Raw genomic sequence first — 10,996 nt, 5'->3', positions numbered from 1 at the left:
CTCGACGAAGCCGGTCCCCCCCGCTTGCCGCGGCTGGAGCGGGGCTCCTCCGAGCCCACCCCCTGCTCCTCCCCGCACCCCTTCCGGCCGGCAGGGCGCGGAGCAAGCGGGCCCGTTTGAGCGGTGCGCCGTGTTTCCGCCCCGGCGCTCTTTAAAGGCCGGAGCGGCTGCCGGCGGAGGGGCCGCGGCGCCGCCGCGCAGGTACCACGGGGGTCTCAGTGCTGGGGGGGGGAGGGGGCGGCGCGCTCCTGTGGCCTCTGCTTGGTTTCCGTCCCCGTAGGGGTGTGGGGCGCTGGGCGCGGGGTCCCGGGAGCGCCGCGGGTGCGTGTCCCGAGCCGCGGCTGTGGTGCCGGAGGGCCGCAAGCCCTGCAGTGCGCAGCCGGTAATAAACGTTGCTGCCTCTGTTTCTTACCTCCGAGTTGTCGCTTGAGGTTATTCCATGGGTGTGTGATGTTGTGCAGGCTGAACTTAGTGCTCTCTGGTTTGATGTGCGTGGATAAGGCACAGAATCGTTGAGGCTGGCAGAGCCCTCTGGAGACCATCTGGTCCAGCCCCCCCTCAGGGCAGGGTCACCTGGAGCATGCTGCCTCTCACCAGGGCCAGCCAGGCTTTCGACATTTCCGAGAACAGAGACTGTACAGCCTCTTTGGGCAACCTGCTTCAGTGTTCAACCATCCTCGCAGTGAAGAAGCATTTCCTTATGTACGGAAGAGATTTCCTGTGTTTCAGTTTGTGCCTGTTGCCCCAGTCCTGTCACTGGGCACTGCTGAGAAGAGTCTGGCCCTGTCTTCCTTGCACATCCCATCAGATATCCATAAACATCAATAAGATCCCCATGAGTCCCAACTCTATCAGCCTCTTGTCATAAGACACATGCTTGAGGCCCTTTGCTGGACTCACTCCAGTAAATCCATGTCTGTGTTGTACTGGGGAGCCCAGAAGTGGACACAGTACTCTAGATGTGACCTCACCAATGCTCAGCAGGCAAGAAAGATCACCTCCCTCGACCTGTTGGCAACACTTCCTAATGCAGCCCAGGATACCATTGGCCTTCATTGCTATAAGGGTGCATTGCTGGCTCACGTTCAACTTTCTGTCCACCAGGACTTCAGGTCCTTCTCTGCAGAGCTGCTTTCCAGCTGGCTGCCCCACAGCCTGCACTGGTACAGGGGATTATTCCTGCTCAGGTGCAGGGCTTTGCACTTCACTTTGCTAAACTTCAGGAGGTTCCTGTCTGCCCATTTCTCCAGCCTGTTGAAGTCCCTCAGAACAGTAGTGCAACCATCTGGTGTATCATCAATTGTATTAAAAAAAAACAAAAAACAAAAAACCTGTAGTAAGCCACCAGAAAGACTTACATTGTAAAGCATGTCATTAATGCCATAAGCTAGTTAGAGTAGGTATTAAAATCCAGTATGTTTACAACAAGGAACAATGTGCTTTGGTTTTGGATTTTCTTTATTTAGGGCAATGTTGGAAGCTTTGAGACAGTGTTGATATAAAAATAGTTGAATGGGAATTCTTCAGATGTCAGAAATGCTTTGCTTTTACAAAAACTAAGGCTTATGCGTTATGTGTGTAATAGGATGTTGATCAATATAATTTGACAGCATCCTTCTGGTATCCCAAGGGAAACTTTTTTTTAACCTGGTGTGTGCAAGGAGTGTGGTCTTGCACTTCTGAATAGCTGTTATTTATTTATTTTTGTGCTTAAAAAAAATAGAGTAGCTTTGAAAGTCTAACCCTGTCACTTCTTGCCTATTTTCATCTACAGCTTTTGGACAGAGGTCAGATTCTTAATATGTTTGTTCTTTGAAAACAGTCTTGGTTGGGGCCTGTTTTCAGCACTGCAACACAAATAGTAGCCATTTATTCCAGTTGCTGAAATAGATCGTGGTAGTATTTTGTACACACGTTTTTGGAGCTTCAGTTTGAATTAGAAGGCTGTGGTGACTGTGGAGTGCAATTCTTCAATGTTACTACTGAATTATTTGACAAGAGATTTTTCACATAAAGCTGACTTGGAGGAGGAAGGACACTTATTAACTGCTGATGCTGTTCTTTGATTGAATTGATACTTAAGTTGTCCTGGAACGTTTTCTTAATTTTTTTTTTCCTGACATTATTTAAGTGGAATGATGTTTTAATAAATGAAGTTGTACTATCCAAAAAGAGAAGAATTTTCCCATGCTCTTTTAGTTTGTCACAGCTTTTAGGTATTGTAAACTTCAGATGAAGACATAAAATGTCCTGTAGAGGGAGATTGTGATGTTTTTTGGGTGGCTGAAATGTTAGTCACCTTGTTCCAGTTAAATGTCCTAATTGCTTATCTTGGAGAGGATCTTTGAATGTGTATTTTCTTTTAATAGGAGCCTGTTGTCTGGGTCTGTACTTGAAAACTTCATTGCAGAATACAGACTATAGCCTGTAAGTTAACATTTTTGTAGGTTAAGTAAAACTTTTTTTTTATTCCAGAGAAGTCTCGATTCTGAAATTAAATGAGTAATGCTTCTGAATTCCATGTTCTACTTCTGCAGTAATATTTGTTTTATATCTCTAAACTGAGGATTTCAGCATCTGAACTGAAAGTGTTGAGTTAAATCACTACATGCTACAGCATGACCAGTGCTAACAGCTAAGCAAGAAGACAAAGCGGAAATAGAATGTCACCTTATTTCATCTAGCTTAGCAATTGAAGTATAGAAGTACTTGCTGACTGTAACTAGCAGAGTGGCTTTTTTTTTTTTTTGATAAACCGATTTCTTGAATGTAGCTAAACCTATATGTTACATGCTCTATACACACTTTTGGAAAAGCTGGTTGGATTGTTGGTGGTAAGTTATTCAGCATGTTGTGTATACAGTCTTGGCATGTGATTTCTTTTTTACAGAAGCTTAGAAAAACTTACTCCACAGTAAGCCATCCATGCTTTTATTTTCTCTAAATGTTGATGCAAACAGTGAATTCACTGTAGCTTCTGGCATAAGCTTGTTATGTAAAATAAAGGCTATGTGGGATTTACCCTATGGATAGAGTTTGAAATTGTCCTTGTAAATTTTTGATACATCACTAATCTTCTAGCTACTCCCTTTTAGTTGACAGCTGAATGTGTTCATACTACTTCACAGTAAAGAGGACTTGAAAGAAATAGGTATTCTTAGCCTCACTCCAAAATAATGGAGTATTTTTATTCCTATAGAAGTACATCCCAAAACACTGCATAATTACATTATTCTCTTAGGAAAAAGTGGCTATGGCAAGTAAGGTTAAAGTGATTTACAGTACTTATCTTGTAACTTTGTTTTCCTTTTCCTTTTCATATTCATTTTCATTATTTTGTGGTATGCAAGTGTATCTCTGCAATGCATTAAAAATGTATGTAAAATGCTTGGAGGCAAATGATTTTGCATAATTGAATGTATGGATGTGCTATAATAAAGGAATAAAATATATGAATAAACAGGAATAAAAACATGGATATTTGTAAAAGGATATAAATATGCTTTAAGTGATTCAAACTGTAGAATCCATAATGAATTGTGTTCTGAATAATCAATTCTTTATTGTAGATCATCCTTTTGGAGGATTACAACCCTGAGATTTCTGGAGCCTGCTGTATCTAGCCATAATGAGTTCATCATTGGTTGCTTATGATGATTCAGACTCTGAGGCAGAAGTGGAAAAGACTGAAGTTCCTAATACATCTAGTAGAGGAAAAAGCCTTTCAAGTTCTTCTGTAAATCCTGTGCAGTATTTTGCACCTGGTATTTTGGACACAAAATCCATGTATGAAATGCAACCTACTGATAACACTGACAGTTCTGGCATGGGCACTGTTTGTGAAGATCACCCTGAGCGTTATACTCAGAATAATAACACTGATTTGGCATCTCCTTATTGTAGGAGAGCTCACCCTAGCTGCACTGCATTTTGCATGTCCTACAGAAACCATGAACAGACATCAAGCTCTTCAATAAACTCTGGCATTTCTCCTCAGAAGCGAATGCATAAAGACAGTATTACTACTGTAAAGGGAATTAGACCATATATCCCTAAAAGACTGCGTCAAGAAAATTCTGGTATGTACAAAGAAAAAGAATCTGATCAGGGAGAAAATTCAAACTGTAGTGTTAAGTTAGGCATAACAGGAGAGCAGACTTTGACAAAGATCTCTGAATTAATTAAGCCCTACTTAGGATCCAAATACAAATTAACTGAAGTCCCCAAAAACTTAGTATTTCATATATCTGAACACAGCGGTCCTGTTAATGAAATCCAGTGGTGTCCTGTACGAGAACAGAGTCACATGCTTCTCTCAGCTTCTATGGATAAAACAATCAAGGTAATGTAAAACAAGATGCATTGTGAACCAATTAAAATTTAAATATACTGTCTTGAATATTATTCTTCTGGGAATAACAGAATTGCTTGCTGTTGTTTGACAGTCCTCAGAATTTGAGCAGATGCTTTGTAGTACCAGAGCCTGTTATGAACTATGTTTAATCCCTTTCTGTGCATAGAATCCCCTTATTTCAGAATGTTTTTGTATTAGACATGTCAACTTCTTAGATACTATATTAAGAAGCTAGATTTCTAGTAGGTGACTATATTTTAATATGTGTTAATGACAGGTTTCTAATATTTCCCCCTTTAAGATCACTGTGGCCATAAGCACAGCTGGGATACAGATTCTGCCTTAAGTCATTAAACAACTGACTGCCAACACTGGAAAAATATTTTGGGGAACTTTACCTTTCTCTTAGGCCTAGCACGCTGGAGACTGTGCTAGGTCAGATGAATCTTTTATCTAAACTTATATGGCAATTCTTATGTCCTAGGAAGACATCCTTTCAGGATCTGAGGAATCTGTTCACTTTTAAGTTTATTTCGGAGGTTAATTGCTCGCTACTTAAAGTGTATTTTTCTTCTAATTTCAGTGTATTTGGCTTCAGTTACTACATCAGTTCTTGTTTTAGTCAATCCAATGAACCTTACTTTTATTTTTAGAATGGATAATAATTTTATGTGGAAAAATACTGCATGTTTTCCCAGAAATGGGGCTAATGCTACCTGTGGGCTCAAATAGTATTGTATGAGTAAGATGATGTCTGGAAACTCCTGAAGGGGTTTACACAGTAGCATAGTTTGGTTAAGAGTACACAGAATGGGTGCTCTTTTTGTGGAAAGCATGCTTTCCCCCTGTATCTAACATAGCAGGTACAATTAATTTAAAATTTCTTTTTAGTCTTACTATCATAGAGACAGGAAGAACAGCCTTTGTTTCAGCACATTTCTAAAACCAACTTCAAAACTTCAAAATAGAATTTGAATTCTGTTTTCCTGTTAGAGTTGGTTAGGAATGAAATTCTCATGGAGTTTATTAAAATTGATGTTTTACCCTTTTGCTGTTTTATTCTTTAAGTGAAGAATTGAATTTTATTTAGTTTGTTTTTCATATGATTTTTTTAGAATTATTTTGTCTGCTTTCCTCCCCCTGTTTTGCCATGGAAAGTTTTGTGGCCATTTGAAATATGTACTGACTTCACATCTTTGAAGCAGTAGTGTGGAATATCAGACAGAGCTATACTTTTTCCTAAATGCCTATTAAAGCATTGGTTTTCCATGGGAGGGGGGAACCTCCCTTCACCCCTCAAGATGTTTAGCCTGAATAGAACTTCCTTCTTTGTTGCTTAACTATTATTCTCTTATGATATAATAATTTCACTAGTTCTGTAGTTAGCTAAGCCATCAAAGTTTGAGTTCTTTGTGGACCATGGAGCATTTTCTCCTTCATCTTCCTTCCAAAGCTGCTTTTTGTACATCTTATGTCAAAGATGAAATAGAATAAAAATATCTTTGTTTACAATTCTCTTTTAGTATAATGAATAAGTAAAAACTTGGCCACTGTTTGAAGAACAGACTTAGAAGGAAAACACCAAAGATACCAAAAACATTTAGCAGCACTTTTTGTTCAAGTGGCACTTTAATTTTGGACTGTACAAAATTATATGCATCTCAGACTTAAGTATGTCTGAATTTGACTTTGTCTTAAGCCGTGATACTGTATCTTAATGCTTACTAGCCCAAAGTTAGTAGCATTGCAATGAGTGAATGAATGAAATATGGATATACTCAATTTGGTAATTTAGAATGAAAATTATTATTGTAGTGTAATATTATAAAATGTAAAAGAAGGCCTCTTCATTTTGTCTTCTGAGCAGGAAAAGGTTTATTCTTTTATTTCCTAAAACAGTGTTATCACCCCAACTGGAAGCAATTACTTAAAGCAATTTACTTAAACAAAAACTTTTTTTTTTAAGACTAATTGCATTAGGTTCCCTGAACCATGGAAATTCAGTATAAATATTGTGAATATTTGCAATATTTGAGAATATGCCAGTCTCAGCATTAGTGATGTAATACTGTAACTGTGTTCTGAAGTATATTTGAAACATATCAGTGGCTTGGAAGATATTCTGTAGAGAGATTAAAAAAAGAAGGCTTCTCATTCACTCTTTCACAATTGGATTGAAGACTGTAATGGTATGAGCAATAGTATCTTTGGAAAGTGTACACCTTCATGCAAATATCTTTCAAGCCAGTAGAGGGCACAGTTAGATTAAATATTGGCTTGATGTTATGTAACTAATTTCACCAACTTCTTAGGGTTGCAAGCCCATAAGTCTCCTGTGAGAAAGCAGTAGTTTATCATCTGGGAGTTTTTAGGCTGCCTGTCATTGCCTGGAGTTTTCTATTTCCTGCTGTAAGTATAAAAAGCAAGCAATTGAAAGCACAGATGTAGATGTGTTGTGTGTCCCCCCCCCTTCAATTTCATACCTTTGCCCAGCTATCCCTTTTGTTATTCACTTCAAAAAAACATCTGCTAGAATCACTAGTTTAAATCCAGGAAGTGGTAACTTATTACCCTTCAATGGGAATATTCTTGATAGACACTCAGGATGTTTGCACTGTTTACTTTGGATATCTAATTTGGATAAGGCTCAATGCACCTACAGTTAGAAACCGAAAATCCCTGTATAATCAGTAGAGAGAGTAGGCAATCCAGAGCCACAAAACTATGTACTTAAGTTAGTCATGTGAATAATTCCCGGTATAATTGCAAATGAATATTTGTATGTGTAAGTATCTTGGATTCAGTCCTTAAATTCAACCTATACAGCTAGATAGCTTATCTTTCGACGGGTCCAGCGTAAGTCAGTGGCAATCTGTCAGGATTGAGAGTTCTGTCTAAGCAGGTCAGACTGACAGGTGTTCATAGTTTGTCTTGAATAAATTAAAAGATCTATAGTCATATGCTATTTTTATATTATTTGGCCAAACAGTCTCTTATCTGTTCTTCTGTGCTCAAGTATTTTATTTATTTATTTATTTATTTTTAATCACAAACTAAGATTTTCCCATTTTAGGAGAGGATATTTTTTGGCATGGAGAGGGAGGAAACACTTGGTTTCTTAGTTACCTTAATTTAGTGGTCTTAGTTTAGATGGGAAATGAAGAAAGTGTATCTTACAGATAAATCATCTTGTACATCACGTATCACATATTCCTATGTATTTACAATATATGCATGGAATTGATTATGAGGGTTTTTACTTTAAGTATATCATGTATCCTGTTTTAAATCAGGAAAAGAACAGTCTTTATGTTCTCCCAGTTTAACCAAAGTGCAGTTTACGATCTTCTCCTTTATGAATGAGTGTAAATCATACTATAATGCTTGCAAAAATCAAGTTGATGTTTTCAGCTTGCAGCTGATTGAAGAATAACCTGCTGTAAGGAAAGATCATCTGAAATGGTTTGTATGAACATCTTATGTATTTAGGAAGGAATACATTCTTTCAGCGGGTTTTTTGTTTTGTTTGTTTGTTTGTTGTTAAAAGTATTTGTTCTCAATGAAACTCCTGATAAGATTGCATTTAAAAAAAAAAAAAAACAGTAATCAATGGTAGGTTCATAGGTATTACTTTCTTGAGTAACCCTTCTACCAGCAGATGGAGCTCTTGAGCATCTCAGTGATACTAACTAAACTAGTCTCTTAATAAAAAAACCTAATGGTTGCCTCCATTTTGTGTTGAAAGACAAAATTGAAAGTTTATGTGTATGTGTTGAAAAGCATATAAAAATCTTCATAGAGACTGGAAGACAAGTTAGAACTTCATAAGGAAAGGTTATATATACTGCAGATTAATTACCTGAAGTTGCTCTACTATGGAGCATTATAGATTTCATGCTAAGTTTTGAATCTGTAGGAAATGTAAAAAATGTTTAGATTTATACTTTGGAAATAGTCTTTTGCTCTCTTTTATTTGGATTTTGAGTATTGCCCTTTGGAAGGGGAAGCTGGGAAGTAAGATGGCCTGCCCCTCTTAATCGTAGCACTCCTGATAGTACTTCCACCTTAGGTAGCTGGAGGAAGGGGCAGGAGCCTTTATTCAAATTAGGGAAAGAACTGCTGGGAGCTTTTATTGTGGGAGTGCTTTTCATCACTAATGTGACTTCATCACTTCTAACTATATTTTCAGTGGCTGTTTCTACTTTAAGTATGCTTTTAAGGGTTGTGAAGGAGATTGTCTCAATGTTTGTCCAAACTGATTACGCTTGTTTTTTCTTTAGATAATATTAACTTTTCTGTATTGTGTCTATTTGAATAGCTACTGTAAATGAAATCAATGCCACTTCTGTTTTTGCCATGGTTTTAATATGACTAATAATCTTTGCATGCATTTTGAGACTCAGCACAGTTAAAGGTGCCAAATTTTCGTAGTGTGGATGTTCAATACTTCCTGAAATGAGACCTTGTTTCGGTATTTCTGGTTTAGAGCTCAAAATATAGAATCCAAAATCACAGATTACCACTGAAGAACACAGCTGTTTGTGTCTTAGGTACCAAGGGAGATGAAAACTTTTTCCCTTGAAAGACATGTTTACCAAGAACACTTGGTGTAGTAGGTTTTGTAAATTCTTAGTGTCTGAAGACCTTGTAATTGCATAGAGCCACAACTCTTATTCTTTCATGCTTCTCTCTTCTTCAGGGGAAACCCCCCCCAACAAAGTAGTATATTCTAGAAATTTATTCTTTCCAGATCCTGTTGTATCAAACTGAAGCAATGATAGCCTCTGTTCATCCACATAATGAGTGTAGCATTGACAGCAGCAATACAGACTCATTTGAGACTTCTGTTACCCTGCCCCAGAGTAACAAATTCTAGTATTAGTTCAGTCTTCAAACATGCTGCACACAGTTCAGTTAAAATAACCAGGATAGATTTGTTTCTCACTGTTCTGTCATGTGCATGTCTGTTCATAAGGTAATGAATTTAGGCTGCCAAATTGCTTCATATAAGTTTACACATAGCTGTCAGATGGTTATAACCTTGTCACCACTAGGTTGGATTCAAACTATTCACTCAACAGTATTAGATATCATGCTGCCAGTGCCCCTAAGCATTCAAATCTTTAGGTTCATTTAAAAGTCTAATTATGGTAATGCTCCTTTAATAGTGACTTGCACATAAAATGAGAATTTGAGGAGTCTTTTTTTTGAAAATACATACCACTTTAACTGAAAAACCTTAGAAAAGAGCTATCAGTGATGTTGGTACACTCTTAATACTGTGTTTTTAAAAATAATTCTTTATATTATCTTGGAAGTGGCAAAGAACCTCTCCTAGTGTTTTGGTGATGGTGTGCTGCTTACCTAGACATGTGAAAGAAGCATCATTGTCTTATTGCTGAAGAGATTGCTAAACGGGCTATTCTGAAGTACTGAAGCTGACTTTTCATTGTGGTGCCTTATTCTGACCTTCTTCCCTTTTCTGTTTAGAACCATGTATGTTTTTCCAAGGATTTTAAGCTTGCTGATTATTAAGGTGGAAGTACACTATTTGATACATGTGTGATAAACCAGTTTCTGAAGTACTGAAACTGTTTCTCTGTATATATTTTTTTCTAATAAAATTATTTCATATGCTTCATTTGGGTATTCTCTACAATGCTTGCTTTGTGTGAAAAGAAGCATCATGTAGGAAGGAATGTACCTGGCTGTTGGCAGGAGGCTCTGACTGTGCTTCTGTCTAGATGTTAATATGAGTCAGGATGTAATAGCCAGCTGTTACCCAGTCATTCTGCAAAAGCCGTAACACAAGTCAGCAAAGAACAATTCATGAAGGTGGCGGGTTTTGATCACGAAAGTATGTGCAGGTAGGGACTATTCCACGTTTTGGTGTGTTTATACCAAGATATGTTTAGAGATTGTTCTTACATTGAGATTTTTTTAAATTATTTTCTTGCTTCCAGCAGTGTTGTTGTCAAGGAAACAGAAATCCTTGTAATGCCTTTGTTCACTTTCCTCAGAATCCACAGCTGGAGATGACTTGTATAGTTTTTATTATGTTGTTAGTAGTTGACACTCTCTTGTGTCTCAAAGGGTTTTTCAAAAGAATTTGTTTCTTTGAATATAAATAGCAGCATCCTGATCTCTACGCTGTGTGATAGGCCATTGTTTTCTTTCCTCCTTCACTAACAAGAACTAAATTCAGTGCTGCTTTGGACAGCAGTTTATCCCAACATGTGTGCAAACCTGGTACTAAAAGGAGAAAAAGACAAAAAAGCAGTGAATCCCTCAGCTTCTGGGTTAGGTTTTTAGTCTTGCAAGGATGTCAGTTTTTCTTCACACCTGGAAATGTCCTGAATTAGGATCTCTATAAGGAATACTAGAATACTACTCCATGCTGGAGGTCTTGCAAAAGATTTTTGACAGCCTTATGGCCATGTGAGAATGTAGCTATTTGGGGAGGAGAGGGGGGAAAGGAACCTCATGATGCAGCTAATATGCCCCTTTTTCCCAAAAGACCTGGAAATTGCTTAAAGAAAAGTTCAGAAAGTAAAAATCTTGAGAGCAGCAGAATTAATGAAGCTTGGTTGTGGATTTTTCTGTCATTTTTTGCTCATTTGGGGCCCCTGTAGTGTCTTGCTT

General features: G+C 37.9%; 1 protein-coding gene across 3 annotated transcripts in view; it reads left to right on the top strand.

Annotated features, from left to right (window-relative positions):
- Nucleotides 1-103: 103 nt before the first annotated feature.
- The window catches only part of WDR25 (WD repeat domain 25), a 68,480-nt gene continuing 57,587 nt past the window's right edge, over nucleotides 104-10,996 (top strand). Inside the window, exons 1-3 of one of the 3 annotated variants that reach the window (XM_026079718.1) lie at nucleotides 104-201; nucleotides 2,370-2,427; nucleotides 3,570-4,342. In XM_026079718.1, coding sequence (XP_025935503.1) covers nucleotides 3,629-4,342 — 714 coding nt within the window. In that variant the 5' untranslated portion in view covers nucleotides 104-201; nucleotides 2,370-2,427; nucleotides 3,570-3,628. Of the gene's footprint in view, nucleotides 202-2,369; nucleotides 2,428-3,569; nucleotides 4,343-10,996 lie in introns of those variants that run through there. The other 2 variants (XM_026079719.1, XM_026079720.1) reach the window with 2 other exon arrangements.

This window comes from Apteryx rowi, unplaced genomic scaffold (genome assembly GCF_003343035.1).
Source record: "Apteryx rowi isolate R43461 unplaced genomic scaffold, aptRow1 scaffold_5, whole genome shotgun sequence".
Classification (NCBI taxonomy): domain Eukaryota; kingdom Metazoa; phylum Chordata; class Aves; order Apterygiformes; family Apterygidae; genus Apteryx; species Apteryx rowi.
This window is presented reverse-complemented; position numbering and strand designations above follow the sequence as displayed.